The sequence below is a fragment of the Haliotis asinina genome, chromosome 6, assembly GCF_037392515.1.
Source record: "Haliotis asinina isolate JCU_RB_2024 chromosome 6, JCU_Hal_asi_v2, whole genome shotgun sequence".
NCBI lineage: Eukaryota > Metazoa > Mollusca > Gastropoda > Lepetellida > Haliotidae > Haliotis > Haliotis asinina.
In genome coordinates, this window is record NC_090285.1 from 29,003,113 (window position 1) to 29,021,053 (window position 17,941).

Below are 17,941 nucleotides of genomic sequence, written 5' to 3' on the forward strand. Positions count from 1 at the left end.
CTGAGTCAGTCATCATGCCATCCACACGTCAGAATATCTGGAAAAAATCACTATAGATGATAAAAGAATACCAAGACTGACAGATGTTCAACGACATTGTTTGTTGTTTGCAAGGATGGGTATGACAGCAAATGTCCAATACAAAAATACAATGTCAGAGGGGACCTTGCCTGCATTATAATGATTGACCTCACAGGTAGGTATCTGACTTTCTCCAGCAAAACAATATTCAGGTGTTATCATGGCCTTCTCGATCACCCCATTTTACCCCCAATAAACATCTATGGGATACTCTTGATAGATGCTTGTGCCAGTGCTATCTGCCACCTCAACACTACAAAAACTGCACACATTGCACTTCAGCAACAGTATTGCCCCGTGGTAGAATAGGTCTTCAGCTACCCATGCTTGCCATAAAAGATGACTATGCTTGTCTTATGAGACTTATGAGATCTGGTGGTCAGGCTTGCTGACTTGGTTGACACATGCTGGATTGTCTGGTCCAGACACAATTATTTACAGAACACCACCCTATAGCTGTAATATTGCTGAGTGCAGCACAAAACTAAACTCACCCACTCACTCAGCAACAGTATCAAAACATTCAACATCCCCTTTCTTCTGTGGACCACTGGTGCCAATCTGTTATCATGCTCCAGGTGCTAACATTTTACTCTGACCAAGGGGCTTTAATAGCCTTCTGTGGTTTTACCAAAAAGCTCTCTGGATAATCATGTTTTGGATGTTTGTAAAGTAAAACATCATTTCATTTTTTGAAGACTATACTTTTTAACAATAACACTATAACTACTGTTGAATTTTTCAAATAATGGCATCTGTTGGGCACCCACCTTGATTGTCCCACTGTTTAGTTTGAACAAATTCTACCAAGGTAGATAGATCGAGGGGAGGGAGTTCAGTTTTACGCTGCACTCAGCAATATTCCAGCTATATGGCTGCAGTCTGTAAATAATCGAGTCTGAACCAGACAATCCAGTGATCAACAACATGAGCATCAATCTGCGCAATTGGGAACCGATTACATGAGTCAACCAAATCAGCGAGTCTGACCACCTGATCCCGTTAGTCGCCTCTTAAGAAAGCATAGCCACCTTCTGTGGCAAGCATGGGTTGCTGAAGGCCTATTCTACCCCGAGACCATTATGGGTGGGTAGACAGATCGAAGTCCATTTTACTATATTAAATACAACCATTGAAATCATTGGTCAACACAGATGTCAAAACGCAAGCTCCTTTGATGCACAATAAGCATTTTGCGGTCAAGACTTGGTCATGGTCATACCATACTTATTTCAGCTGGGTGAAACCCTTGAGTTAGTACTGCTACCACATAATCTGTTTACATGACCTTTATGACACAACACAATGTCTGCTTGAATAATATGTACCTCCATAATCAATTTGCATTTTCTGCAACCACATGCCTTGTACACATCAATCCATAAATTCAAACGCTTCAAGCTGAAATTGAATGGGAACTTACAAAACCATGTTTTTGTAAATATATATTTTATCTCTAACCAGTCAGTACAAGTTGGCAACAGAAAGGATTAAGATGCAGTCATAGTTACATGAGGGTGACCATTCAAATGTCCAATAAAACACAAAGTTTGTGATATATGTAGGAGCATTTCCTTGGTTATGTTCTTTAAATGAATAATAATTTTATAACATACTAATGTGATTATGATGTATGTATAACTGCATCTTTAGTGGTTCCAAGTAACCAAAAGTTGAATACACTTTCAACAAATTAGAGGAGGAAAGGATGAAACACCAAACATGGCATTCAGTTGCCCTTGAACAAGATGAGGCTTCAGCACTTGCATGAGTGTTGTTTATGTCCTTTTTATGTTGAATTCATATTCCACTTTTAGTAAGATCTCTTCCCCTGAGGTTCAACTTGCTGCCTCAGAAATGCTAAGATAAGATGAAAAAGGAAGCAATTTCATAACAAATGTATACACAAAATATTACAAAAGACTCATTCAGGCTCTAGAAACAAAATGTGACAGAGAGTGTGACAAGGGATACGGAATGTGATGAAAAATGACGATGAAAAATTCTGTGACCTGACAAACTGTTATGTTTGTTCTTTGAATGGGTGTGTGTGGATTTCACAAAAAGTCATCCCATAAATTAAAATTGACATGGATACAAATGGTGATACTACATTTGTACGAACAATTCCACAATAAGTGAAATGGCTGTTTGTCTTGACAAGATCTGTTGCTATACATGAGAGCCTATGATCTATACTAGGCACATAAAGAAACTGTGCATTGTCAAAATATTATCCCAGTTGATGAGTCCGATAACAATGTCAAAGGTAGATATAAACTTGAATGGAGGGATCATGAGAAAAGTCAATCACAATGACGTCATGAGTCCACAAGCGGGACAGGGGTCAAACGACCATGTAACGAGCTCAATAATTGATGACTACCATGGCATTGAGAACAGCAGTGCATCGATGATGCATAGAGCATATCAAACGTGAAAAGAAGGCTTGTGGGATGTCACGCCAGATTCTCTCAAGTTCTGTTGCAATGACATGTCTGATCCAGTGATGATGTAAACATTGTCGAACTGTGTTGGGATGAAGTCCAGGGATGGTCCAGGCAGTAATCACTGCAGTCTGAAACCTGTGGAGAAGATGGGTCACACATATCCACCTGTCCTATCGTGGTGCTGTTACACATGGACGTCCAGAACGTGGCTGATCGATGAAGTCATTTGTCTTCTGGTAGCATCTCACCAGTGCAGAAATGGTGTTCTGACACATTCCCCCACAGACCATCAGTTCACTCCTTAAATCAACATTTTAGATTACAATATGCAATCTCAAATTGCAGTATAAAGTATGTTTAGGTAATATGAATCCAGTCACTCTCATAGTCAGAGTGGTGTGTCCAAATGAGTACCTCTACCTGATCACCACACAGTCCATTCATGTCATTGTACAGTCCATTCATGTATTTTGCATGTTTCATTTTTAACAAGTCTACATACCTTAATAAACGTGCACCTGTTGTTGAGAAAAGATCCTAAAATGTGAAAACATATTCTATTTCCATAGTTTTCATCTGTGCTGTCATCAAAGGCCTACAGAGAGTTAGCGTTGTAGTCACTTTCATGTGTAAAACTATATTGTCACACAATACACTGTCACAGTTTTAGTAGTATATCAAAATTTTCATGCTAAACAATATGAAACGCAAACTGAGAGGCTTGGAATAGGGCTGTCCTCATATGTTCAAAAATGAGAGAAAAGTCCAGTCATGTGATCTGCCTCTGCAGTGTGATCAACGGAGCAGAAAGAAATAGATGCTGAAAAGGTGAAGCTAAAGACTGAATTAAAAAAACCACCAATATAATATGTTCCCACATGCTAACTCTACATATATGCTCTGATTGAAGATGTTGCTGTCAAAGAAATAATATTTTAAGTAGGTAGTTAATTCTGAAAGCACATGTTAAGTGACAAAATCACACTGTCACTCCTCTTTGAACATTTTAATTTGAGAGGACATATGAAATATGGAAAGATTCATCTCGCATTAAGAGCCACCAAATAATCATATAGACATTCAGTGTGACGATAATGTGGCTTCTCAACAGCTGTGGGATTTTCTGTGCTCCAGCTTCTTAGGAAAAGACTGTTGTTGATGTGACATTCGATTCCATCACTGCACCAGTACTCTCCATAAATGGCATATAATAAAATCTGAAAAAAAGCAAAAAAAAGATGTAATGCAGATATGAAAATGATCATTAATTATGTTCATTAAAGTTCACACTAGAAAAGTATTTGAGGAGAAAAATCCCTGTCATCATAAGTTCTGGAATGCCATGAAACTTGTGACATGCAAAGATATACATGCGTTCATCTTTTTTTCCTGAGTCATGTCAGTTCTCAGTAATAACAAAAACTCTGGATGTAAAGGCATGAACTTTGGGATACAGGATTCAGCCATTTGATTTCCCAAACTGTTATTGACATCATAATTTTGCACAATCCTCCAAGTGTGGAGAGCCCGAATTCGTCTTCTTATCCATCATACAAAGGTACCAAGAACATTCGTAAAATGCATTTCCATTCATGGGGGACTTATTAAGTGTCAGTTTCAAGGATTTTTTGCTGGCTAATGTGTTGCTGTTGGTTAGTGGCAATGTGGAACACAACCTGTGCCCCAAGTTGGGTGCAATGAAACATGACAAACTTGCTTGTCAACACGTGGTTGAGACAGACACAGACATGGTACCACAACAGGAAGATGCAAACATTAAATGGATTTTAACTGACATACAGTCAAAATTTCTTTTAAATCTGAAAACTATGAAGGAAGTAATTGCTAAGTGTGACAAAATGTCTGCAGTTGTGAAGCACTTGAGAACAAGAACAAGACAGCATATGGGAAGAGACAGAGTGGTTACAACAATTCTGCGACATGTTTGAGAAGCATAAAGTGAGAACTGATTTTCTGCAAGCTTGGAAAAGGGTCAAGGGAAAGCTGGGACCAGAGTGAAATAAAGTTACAAAAGTTCAAGGAGCATAAGCTTTATGTTACTAATGCACAGTACATACACACTGAACAGGAAATCTGAAACCTATAATTGCAAGATTTCTTTCTGCAAAGATAAAAAAAGAGTGTGGCCCCCATGAACAGCCACCTCCCCGTGGTGGGTGCTGGGTAATGCTCTAAGAGCCGTTCACCCCCGTTGTGGACCCGGGGGATATTTGGTCCACCAACCTGTTTGCCGTGGGTTGCGGCCCTGTGTCGGTGGAGGAAGGGATCCTGGTGGTTGAGGGCATGGGAGCAGGACCAGTGTTCCTACTGATCAACACACCACTTTGGCCCAGACTACACCTAGATGGGTGGTTGAATGGGCCCGGCTCGACCAATCAGCTGGTCAAGCCAAGCCCTGTGCGTGGATTTTATGTAATTGTATAAAATTTGATTTGGAAATGTTTGAAATTTGGTCTTGGCGCCCATGGTTTATAGAATACAGTTTGACTTGAATTTTGTTTATATGAACTTTGCCTAGAGTCTGATGCCCAGAAGGCAGTGGCTCATGGGCCCATCTGGTAGTATTGTTAATCTTTTTAATGTTTCTGCTGGAGTATATCATCTGAGTATCCTTGGTGCTGCAAGTTGGAGACCCGCTTGTATTTCGCATTGTCCTTATGATACTCTGTGATGAGTGGGGAGCTTTGATGATGAACCATATAACCAACAAACATGGAATACCAAACCCGTTCCAAAAAACAAATGTCCACTGGATAATGAAGATGAGCATAGACCACTAAAATCTGTAGAACATAGGCCACAATTTTCCGTGCTTGAGACAGTTGACAAAACACCTCTCAAACTTAACCCTTTTTGCCATATCTAAGGGTATTCAAGGCATAGCCGGTGAGGTTAAAAACGTGCGAAGATTACGATCAGGTTCTTTGCTGATGGAATGTAACAGGAAACAGCAACCTACCAACCTTATGTCAACAGTATCCTTTGTCGGCATTCCTGTTTCAGTTACAGCACATAGAACGCTCAATACCAGTAAAGGTATTGTACGAGTCAGGGATCAGTTGTTTGCTGATGTGACTGAAGCTGACATAGTGTTTGAGATGAGAGATCAAGGCGTTAAGTTTGTTAAACGGTTCTCAACACAAGAGACTCACAAACACAACTAACACGTACCTTTTTTCATTTTCAACGCCGACTGCCCCGAAATCAATCAAAGCGAGTTACAACAATATCAAAGTTGACACCTTTATTCCAAACCCATTAAGGTGTTTCAAATGTCAAAGATTTGGCCATGGAATCAATACGTGCACAAGACCTGTCACACACGCTCACTGCAGTGAACAAACTCAGAGAGACTGTGACAGTGATGCTAAAAAATGTACCAACTGTTCAGGGATTCACCCATCATACTCTAAAGACTGTCCTGTCTGGAAACACCATATGAAAATAAATAGAATTAAATTTTCCAGAAACATCAGCTTTTCTGAAGCAAAGAAACTTGTTCACTCTGAGGAAGGCACAGAAACTTATGCGTCTGTCCTCCAGACAACCCCTGAAATAACCACCAAAGTCACAACATTATCTGTTGACTGCTAGACAGACTTGACATGATTGAACTCTGAAGCACCTCAAATATATTCAAATGAACAATCGACTAAAACATCTGATTCACGCTCTGACATACAGACTCTTTCTCAAGGTCAATCATCATCTCTCACTAAGAAGAAGTCTCAAGCACAAAAAACACAAATATCTCAAAGAATTTTGAAACAAAACAAATCAAGAACTGAGTCTTCGAAAGGACATCAAAGTGATAGGACTTCAAAGTTGTCACATAATCCGATCCACTATTTAATTGGTTTGGATCTCTTGAAAGAATGGATATGGCTGAAAACATCCAGCCATGGGCGCAAAGTGTATCGCCCTCTGAAAAGGTACGGGGTAGATCCATAACCATACCTCCAAAAAGATAACTTCTCAAAACAATATTATACAGTGGAATTGCCGAGGACTGAAGAACAACCTTAACGGATTACTACTATTGGTAAAGGACATTAGTCTAATAAGCATTCTGTCTGCAAGAAACATACCTGAAGCAGACAGATAATTTCAGTTTGCGTCTTTTCAATGCATATCATTTTTTTTCTCCCGTGGTGATAGGGCCACGGGAGGATCATCCATCCTTGTGAAGCATAATGTACACCAAAGCAATGTTATCTTTCAAACTAATCTTCAAGCCGTTGCAGTACGACTTACTTTGCATGTTACTTTTACTCTCTGCTTGCTATATATTCCACCATCTTCAGCTCTTCAGCAGGCTGAAATCCAAACCCTTTACAATCAACTCCCGAAATCCTGTATTATTATCTGTGATTTTAATGGCCACAACCCACTCTGGGGTGGTACAACTAAATGCTAAAGGGAAAGTACTGGAGGAGTTTATTACAAACATTGATTTATGCATATAGAATGATTGTTCAAATACATATTTACACCCTGGCACAGGAACCTATTCTGCTCTTGATTAATCAATTACTGATTTCTGGTCTATTGAGTGAGTTTCAATGGTCAGTCAACGGCAACCTTTGTGGAAGTGACCATTTCCCAACAATCTTAAAACCCCTGAACCCATCCGATGTCCCTCCATCATCTAGATGGAATTTCAAAAAGGCCAACTGGAATTTATATGAAACTCTCTGCATTGACTAACTTAAACCTGAACTTTTCATAAATGTTCCTGGTGCTATTAAATGTTTTTCTGATAAACTGAACGACAAAACTGATCGGTGTATCCCAAAGTCCTCAGTAATTCCGCACATACGAAAACCATGGTGTAATGTTGAATGCAAACAGGCTTGCAAGGCATGGACAAAAGGCTGAACATTATTTCCATCGTCATCCTATGGTCCATAACTTGAACAAATGTAAAATCTTAAATGCTAAAGCATGGCGTGCTTTTAAACCCAATAAACGTCAATCTTGGCAAACCTATGTATCTAACATCAATTCACGTATGCCGATTTCTAAAGTATGGAATATGATCCAGAAAATCAAAGGTAAGGGCTCTAGATCTAGAATTTACCATCTCAAAGACGGAGACTAGTTATCAACTAATAAATCTGATATTGCTAATAAACTTCGTGAATCACTGACACAACATTCTTCTTCCACAAATTATGTACCTTAGGTCCAAAGGTATCAACAACAGCAAGAAAAGAAATCTATAAATTTCACTTCAGATAACGGGGAAGATTATAGCATAGTATAGTATTTTCAATTCATGAGCTCCATACAGCTATTGACCAGGCCCACAATACTGCTACAGGAGCTGATAACATACATTATCAACTTCTGAAGCACTTACCAGAATCCTGTTTAGAAACCCTTTTAAATATTTTTTATGATAATTTGACGTCGGGGAAATTTCCCTCATCATGGCGAGATGCTATAGTAGTACCAATACCTAAACCTGGACGTGACCATACCGATCCTTCAAATTATTGTCTAATTTCTCTCACAAGCTGCGTTTGCCAAACCATGGAACACATGATAAACAAAAGACTAGTTTGGTACTTAGAAATCAATAACCTCATAACAGATATTCAGTGTGGCTTTCATAAAAGCGGAAGTACCATTGATCACTTAGTGCGTTTAGAATCATTTGTAAAAAATGCTGTAAATAATAAACAACATGCAGTGTCTATCTTTTTTGATTTAGAAAAAGCACATGACACTACATGCAAATACGTCACTTTAAAAGATTTACATGACTTTGGATTGAGAGGCCGACTGCCTCAATCAGAGGCAACTGCAGTTGTGTTTAAGCAAAATTAATAAATGGTGTCTTGAGAATGGCTTCAAATTTTCTAAATCGAAAACTAACTGTATATATTTCTGAAGACAATATAAACTACATAATGACGCTGAGCTGTTCCTAAATGGCACTGCTATTAAAGTTGTAAAAGAGACCAAGTTCTTGGGATTGATTTTTTACTCACATTTAACATTTCTCCCCCATATCAAATCCCTTGAAACTAAATGCCTGAAGGCACTTGAATTGTTGAAAGTCATTTCTAATTGTAAGGGGGGAGGGGACCAAGCTACCCTCCCAGAACTTTATCGATCATTGGTCTGTTCAAAACTTGATTACTGCTCCATCGTATATGGTGGAGCCTGCAAAAGCAACCTTAAACGTCTTGATTCTGTCCACCACCAAGGTTTAAGACTATGTTTTGGGTCTTTCCAAACTTCACTCATTGACAGTCTTTACGTTGAGGACGATGAACCATTTGTTACACATCGTCGTATAAAATTATCCTTACAGTACATTACTAAAATATACTCTAATGAATCTAACCCTGCATAAAATTGTGTGTTCAATCCACTTTATGAGGATTTGTACAAGAAGTTTTCTCTTGTTCCACCTCTAAGGCACAGAATTAAACCCTTTCTTTCCTCGGCCGGAATTGAGCTGAAAAACGTAGCTCCCTCCCGTCTTCTTTCTTCTCCTCCTTGGCAGTTGGTTAGGCCACAATTTGACCTAATATTAACTACATTTAAAAAATCAGAACCTAATGAATTACAATAAAAAAAAAGATTAAAAAAATCAATTAAAAACTAAATATAGTAATTACTAACCCTTATTTACAGATGGTTCCAAGGAGGGTGGTGCAGTAACTTGTGCCACTGTCATTGGACTTGATCCCGAAGAAGTTTGACACTCAAGTAGGTATCAATAAATTACATGAAATAAAACCTTATATTGGTTACACCTACTTGTGTTGTCAGTCCAGATTTGAGGAGGTCATTATGAGAAGATGTCATATTGGCCGTACGTGGTATACACATGAGTACTCGTTTAGGGTGAGGATCCTCCGTTTTGTATCCCTTGTGATGAAAGAATTACAGTCAAGCAATGTTTGCTTGACTGTGTTGAATATTTTATCACAAGGGAACTATTTTAAATCACGAACTATGAAGGATCTTTTTAGTAATGTTAGTTATCACTTAATCATTGCGTTTTAAAAAGAATTAGATCTGTTTCAGGACTTGTAAATAGATAAATATTTTATGATCGGAAGTTGAATTAGCAGATCAGATAACAGGTATTTAGCACTGCTGATTTCACTGCTTTTCTAAATTGTTTGTTCCCACGGTATTTCACAGTATTTGCACATTTCACAGCTTCTCTAAACTGTTCTTGTCCCCGTTATTTTGCAGTAATTGCAGATTTCACTGCTTCTCTGAATTGTTTGTTTCTCTGGTATTTTGCCGCACTTGCAGATTTTGCAGCTTCCCTAAACTGCTTGTTATGTTGATACTTTGCAGTACTTGTGGATTTCACAGAGTCCCTAAAATTCTCTTTGGTTCTGTACTTTTGGACACTGAAATGTTTTACACGTTCTCTGAATGTCTGATTCTGTGCATACTTTTCCACACTTTTTCTTCTCAGTTTAGATTGATATTCTTCATTTGCTTTGTATTTTTCTCTAGTTAGTTCACTTCTCCATTTTCCAGTCATTTTAGGTGCATTTTGTGAAAGACATTGAGCTTTCCTTCTATTCTCACGCTTCTGAATTTTTTTGATGTACTGTTTTCTTTGTGTTTGTTTCACAACTATGACATTTTCATCAACAACGCGTTCTCTCTGATGGTTCACAGTTTTCACTGCCTGAGAAGGTCATTTCAGCAGATTCAATTTTATCTTGATCCTGAAAGTTTGACATGTTTTCCACCATTGTTGGAATTGTAGTTTCCATTTCATAGTCACGATGGATGGACACAGGCGTCACTTCAAACAGTGTATTAACATTAGCATTCATGGACGATGCCAAACGCATACAATGTTCATAAACCTCATGAACAGAGCTGTACGAAATGTGTACCCTCCTCATTCCTAGAATGTGAATCAAAAACAAAGAATGAGCCTCCATGTTGTACAACCGCAAATACAGCATCACAAAAGTTCGCAAAACATGAGCTATGATCTAAAAACCCTCTTTCTAATGCAAGCTAGACCAACAAAACCTCCAAAACTGCCTGTCTCTTCTGCAGGCCATAACAACCAAGAGTTTGGGTCATGCCTGTCTGAAAGTGCTACCATCAGAAGCACAAATATATTCTGGCAATTCATTGATTAACAGGTGTGTTGCCGATAGGTTGTATGGGCACATTCAAAGATCTTCCACCATATCTCCATCAATAACAACTTTGTCTAGATCATCCACTGTCCAGTTATATAATGGATTAATCTGTTTTATTGTGCAGAAACATGAGTGCACAGCAAGTGCACTGACGACCGGAGTTTGGCAAAAAGCGCTCATCCCCTTGATGAAAACGACCTGTCAGCTTTATCTGATGGAAAATGGGATTTTGTTCATCACTGTCACTATCTACCAAGTCCATAGATATAACATTGCAGTCATCATCTACAGACATGCCACTTACATCATCTACTGCTACGTCATCTGAAGTAGGATGTGTTTGATTTTTCACTGTCTTAGCCTGAGACTTCTTCCAGTATTTCCTACGTGGCATTTTTGTTGATGGTTAACTGATAATCACACAAATCAACATGATGACAATTAAAACCAAATGTTTCAAATCAATGAGTTGAGTGTTGGTGAGTCTCAAGTGAATGACTTTGACAAAGAGTTTACTGAGGAGTCAGCGAGACCACGCTGGCCATCTGCTGAATATATATACGCCACATTGTCTTATAGAGGATGACAGGCACTGGTGTCCTACACAGATCAGCTATGCAGTCTGGGTGATAAGGCTGGGGGTATCATGTTTCCTGATTTTGATGGTATCGCTATATTTGACCTAGGAGCATTTTCATCTGGTACTGGATTGGCAGTAAATGGTCGTAGAAATACACGAGCGCTACCCACAAACGCACACCGCTTCGCGGATGAAATAAACGCTCCCCCCCCCGCCCAGAACTTGCTGTTAACTAAAATTCACTTCACTTGCGCTTCTGTGTCCACAAAGCTAGCACCGTTACCACGCTTGCAGTTATATTTTCTTTATCACTAAATTAGTGACAGAGAGATACACATTCAGATTCCAGTTATCATTCGCCACAGCTCATACTCTTGTATTTGCTGCCTATCTTTCGTGTCTTATTATTGTTAAGCTAGATTTAGGTTTCATTTGCTCATTTTCAACATCTCCAGTATCTCTGCCTTCAAACTCCCCAAGACTGCCGCACGTGCACCAGAATTTCAAATCGAAACTATCCACTTTCCTTGACAATATGGACACGTCCATGAGTGCTGCACTGTACAAGTTTTCGCAGCACAACCATGATGGGACACACCACCATCTGCAGAGGTGCTGTACAGAGATTCCAATTTTCAAACAGTAGTTTGAGAAAGAAATGGCCACCATTCAAAATCTCTCTGACCACATTCAGGCAAGAAACGACATCCTCTGTCAGAGGGTTATCAACCTAGAGAGGATGCAGTCATATCTGAGGCAACAGCTTGAAAAAAAGAGAGAGTAGGAGACTGATGACATGGCACTTCTTTCCATTCCAATGGAGGACATGTCCCAGCCTCCATCTACTTCTATTTCACCAACTCAAACCTCCATCGCCACCTCCACCACTACAAACGCTACTACCATCTCTTCCCCAGATGATCTGATCTAAAATCACTTTCATCTTCAGAGATTTCAGCTAGTTTCAAACATTCACATCTCTAAACGGCCATGCTATGAAGTTTTCTTTCCTGTAACCAGATGTTCAAATAGATGTAGACATTTGATGTACTTCAGTAGTTTCAAGCCATATCATTCAGCATTGTTTCTTTCTGTATTTATCTGTAAGTTACAACACACTTGATATGGAAAACCATGTCTTTCTTTTTACGTACTACATTTCTGGAAGAGTTTCTGGAGAAAAACGTGTTAATCAGAATCTGTCTAATTTTCATAACGCACGTTTGCATAAGGTGACTAAGTCACCATAGTTCAAAGCCACTAAAGGATATCAAGTGACTGAAAATAGTGCGTGGATTATAGAAAACATCTGCATGATGTAAATGAACATAGTCAGCAGAAAGTAAGGGATATACATTGAAATTATAGTGTCAGTTTATAAATGCACTAAACATGTGGAAGTAAGACATCTTCGTCACTGCTAAGCTCAGGTTTACATCACGTCCATTATATTCCCTTACAAAGATTACAGATGTTTGCAGATAATATTTGTGTGTATTTAAGAAACCAGTGTGTAGATAATGAAGAAACTGCATATCCATATCAAGTTTGTTGTATTCCGCTACTGACCTCTAAATGCCATCAGACAGTTCTGTATATCCTGAATGATTAGTTTGGTCTGTTTGCAGAGCCATTCCTGTTTGTCTTCCTGTAGGTAGATATTTTTAGTAGTGTAGGAAATTCATATTTCAAATACCATTTACCGCTACATAACGTCGCTTGTAGGATATGTCTGTATATTTTGCCCGATTTTTTTTCTTCTGTTTTGAGATGCACTCTTATTTGTGTTCATGTAGGTAGCTATTTTTAGTAGTATAGAAAATTCATATGTCAAATACCATTTACCACTACTTAATGTCTCTTGTAGTATACATCTGTATATTTTGGCAGATTAATGTCTTCAGTACGTTGCAATCCACATTGTTTGGTCGTACCTCCTCTGTTCTTAGGTCTACAATCAAAACAAAGAGTGTTCTGGAAATGTCAGGCCCTAATCTTTCCAGTAGTTTGTATATTGTTTTACGCCGTACTCAGCAGTATTCCAGCTATCTAACTGCGGTCTGTAAATGATCGATTTTACGCCGCACTCAGCAGTATTCCTGTTATATGGCCGTCAAAGATCGAGTCTGGACCAGACAATCCAGTGATCAACAGCATGAGCATCGACCTCCGCCATTTGGAACGTAATAGTTTGTATATTGTTTTACGCCGCTCTCAGCAGTATTCCAGTTATATGGCTGTCGTCTGTAAATGATTGAGTCTGGACCAGACAATCCAGTGATCAACAGCATGAGCATCGACATGCCCAATTTGGAACATATGACAGGTTGTACCTGCGTTACACTGGGTTAGCAGGTAAATGATCGAGTCTGGACAAGACAATCCAGTGATCAACGGCATGAGCATCAACCTACGCTATTTGGAAAATCTAGCATTAGTACTCACTTCTGGTTTTCTAATGGCCAAGGAAACAGTTGATTCTTTAACAGGCCGTAACTCTGTTGTCCTTAGGTCTACAGTCAAAATACATTTGTACTTAGCTTTCTGGAAATGTCAGGATCTAATCTTGCCAGTAGTCTGTATATTTGATTGTCCTTTCCAGCATATCTTTCTGCAGTTTGTGAAATTAATGCTTAAAACTCTGTTTCCCAAATTAATGTCTAAAACTCTGTAGTGGACGGTCCAGCTAGCATCCAAAGAAACTGTTCAAGTGAAGATAGGAACGGTGGGTGTACGGGGGAAGTCTGAAGATCGTTAAGTATTGCCCTTGAGGCAATCACAGTCATAATTGTTTTGTCTATAAAAACGACACAAACCAATACAATGAACAAGACAATTCCTTTAAATATGTGTGCCTCTACACTTCATAAAATGTACAAATCATTTTCACTAATATTATCAGTTTTACTTATAAGTTGGAATTAAATCACTGTTTATTTGACCTGTTCATATGAAACTGCAATATTTGTCCCAACATATTGAATATTGCACATCACGGGAACTAAAGCACATGTTGCAGTAATGGCTATGTGTGATCTTCCAACACTTGTGTAGAGGCTTAAAATGTGGCATAGTAATTTCCCATGTAAATATTATTCAAACAATCAGAAGCGTTCAAAGAATAAAAACGCATACCTTATATCCACATACGATATGGTGTTGAACACTGATATATGTATACTGAAATCAGTTTCATGAAAAGATATCTGAACAATATGCAAAATATATATCACAATACTGAAAGTGCAATCGATATGATATGGCCATTGTGTTTACTCTTGTTCAACCGACCTTCACCTCAAAGAAATTGCCTAATATGTGAAACAATGTTGACATGTGACATCACTACCGATGACCGATTTCTTTCAAAATGGCGGCTTCTCTGACAAGGGTACACAGGATTTTGCGAGGAGTTTTTCCTTGATTCAGGGATCTTTTGTACATAAATGTGAAATGTAAGTAATCAGAATTATTCTGACTATCTGTATATTGTTATATGTTTTTATCGTTTACATTGTAAATGACGGAAGAAGCCAGAAATGCTGATAAGTACCGTTGTTGTTCTGCGTAATTTTGCGTCAGTCATGGCATCACACTGCACTAAAAGTTTGACAGTTACTTATGAATTACCAAATGATTTTATTGTATCTATTTTTAATTTGCTATTTCTTGCCATGATACTCTTCCCATGAATATACTAAGCGTATTTAGCCATTGTAAGCAATGATTAGACTGCTGGATGTTGGAAAATTTCCGGAAATGCTATGCAATGTAAAAACTGGAATTTTTCTTTGTTTGCATTTCAAACAAGTGCTGTCTTTCGAGCACAGCATTCGTTTTCATACCAATTATCTTTCATTTCGTTTTACCTAGACCGTTGGTACTGGTGACGAAGACCATTTGTAATTTGATTTGAAATATATGTGATGTTATAGGCGTCTCAATACCGGCCTTCTCGAAACGTGATTTGGTAAACACTATCCAATATGGTAGAAAGCGTACTTCGGCGTTCGTGTAAGTGTATTTTCGAAAACATCCCAACTGATTCTGGGTTCATCGGCGACGTTTCAGAATTATCATTACTGGTTACATGAAAACTTGATATCAGTGATCATTAATATACTATTTTTGAAATTCACTACTCCCAGTAATTTTCACATTTCAAAACATTCTGCAAATAACGATGTGAATCTTGATTTTGTATAGTTTGAAAAATGGTGACTTTTACGATGAAGCCTATTTTGAAAGGCAATTTTAAGCACTTTAGATTGGTCTGAGATAATAGTGGATGGCATCAAGAAACAGGGAATAATTCAAAACTGTGAAGTATATATATGTGTGCGGTATATTTAGAATTTTATTGGACTTCAAGTGAGGGGTGAAAAGGAGGGGCATATATGTCCCTGTGGCATCTAGGGGGTTAAGCCTTACTGTTCAGTTCAGCTCAACCTGATAAGGGGGCTCAGATTAGCCCCGAAACGTCGTGAAAATAAGTCAAGAAGTTGCTATCCATAAAATTTGTCCTGTAACACTCAAACATGTTATGTGTAACACTCCTGTTCCAGCTTATCCTGACTTTGAATTTTTTCTCGCAACCGATGAAAGTGATATGAGCATACGGTTTGGACTGAGTCAAAAAGATGAAAAGAATAATGTACATCCTATAGCTTTTGGTGGAAGAGCTCTTCATGGCAGTGAGATGAACTGGAGCATTACGGAAAAATAACTCTGGTTGAAGCCATCAGATCATTTCGCCCACACCTTTCAACTTTCAAATTCATTGTCTACACAGATGACATTGCTTTGAAATGGCTCAAATCCATCAAGGATGCCACAGGTAGGTTAGGTCGATGGTCGCTAGAACTGTTTACCTATACTTTTGATATTATTCATCGCAGCGGCAAAGTTAACGTGAATGCTGATGCACTTGCATGCAGGGAATATGAACAAAATATTTACTATCAGAATCAAACAGAAGAAGATGCTGAGAATACAGTCTTTCCAGTAACTTCACTTGGGCAAAGAAGCAATACCACAACGTTGGCAAACCCACATTTATCCTCACAGGTCACCCAATCCACTCAGACTGAGAATGATAGCATAGTAAGTATTAACCATGTGGATTCTGAATCACAGACATCTCATTGGTCTGTCACCTTTGAATATGAGGAGGACTATCAAACAGTACCAGCAAACATTGTTGCAGAATTACATGCCACTTATTAATTCATGCAAATATTAATTCTCATCCCAACTTATATCACCTACAAAGGATCTGTCCAGATTTCACACAGTTTTTTGACTACAAAGAAGATGATGTCCTTCCAGAAGATGAAAAGGATCGCCAAAAGATTCTATTTGAAGCCACTACCTTTGAAATTGATGATGGAATACTCTATAGATTTGTCCCACAGAGACAGAAGGGTCATGCAGACAAATTTATTAATCAGCAGGCAGTTCCAAGAACTCACAAGAACCAGGTCCTGCGATCCTACCACGATTCTGAGTCACCATGAGACCAAAATACTACTGGCCCAAAATGTACGAAGGCACCCCCACATCCACTAGCTGTAGAAGAAGTCTTCACAGGACTTGAGGTCAGACAGAGGTCAGAACTTCATGTCAAAATTAATCAAAGCTATTTGTGAAGTTTTGGCTATCAAATTCACTCATACTAGCCCATACCATCCCGAAACAAATAGCTGTGTAGAAAGGCTCAATTCCTACATCAACCAATCACTAAGAGCCTATTGTAACAAAACTTAAAATGATTGGCCCCAGTTACTGCCAGGCATTATCATGGCCTATCGAATGGCTCCAAATTCATCCACTCAAAAGTCCCCTTTTGTTATGCTTTTTGGCCAAGAAATGAGAGCTCCACAAGATGTATCATAAATTCCAAAGGAAAATTCAGGCAACAAAACAACAAAAGCTATCTTTCAAGTTGGCTTGAGGAGCTAGAAATTACAAGGACAATCACAGCAGAAAACACAGCTCAAGCAAAGGAGGTGTATTCTGAACCATACAATCATAAAGAGGAAGAACTATACAGGATTCATACAGGACTACCTCTATGAGAGCTTTGAAGATGTCAAATTTATGCCCAAAACTGCCACCCATGAAGAACATTATTAAGATGATGACTCTCCAATTTTCTGATGCAGCCGGATGCTTATATCATACCACCCCTGCAAAGATCCAACTTAATATGGAAGCGCGGAATTTCTTTATTTTATGACAGATATATAGAATCTCTCTACCATTCCATGTAGTGTGCACGACATGCACATCTGGTCATGAGATATAAATATTTCTGCGGAGAGTACAGGATCTTCTTTAACAATATCATCTGAATTAAGAGCTAATTCCTTGTCAACCATATTAAGGCTTGTTGTCCTGTCATTTCACATTGTGTTACCTGAAGACACTAGTGACATCATCACCTGAGTTATTTGCTTCACAACAAATTTTGAGCATTGATCTGATCAACCAATCTGAACAAACCTCAACCAAAACAAAATGAAAGCAAAATACACCGAACTGTAATGGAACGAACTGTAATGGAACGAACCGTAAGCAACGTGAAAAGTAAAAACAAAATACAGCTTGCTGAAACGAAATGAACAAAACCAATGCAAAATGGAAGTAAATTAAACCGAAAATCAGCC

At 38.5% G+C, this 17,941-nt stretch overlaps 1 protein-coding gene across 2 annotated transcripts in view; it reads right to left on the bottom strand.

Moving 5' to 3' along the window:
- Positions 1-1,511: 1,511 nt before the first annotated feature.
- The window catches only part of LOC137288066 (EF-hand calcium-binding domain-containing protein 6-like), a 244,859-nt gene continuing 228,429 nt past the window's right edge, over positions 1,512-17,941 (bottom strand). For both annotated transcript variants that reach the window (XM_067820444.1, XM_067820445.1), the window contains one exon: positions 1,512-3,748. In XM_067820444.1, the coding sequence (XP_067676545.1) occupies positions 3,670-3,748 (79 nt within the window). In that variant the 3' untranslated portion in view covers positions 1,512-3,669. The remainder of the gene's footprint in view (positions 3,749-17,941) is intronic.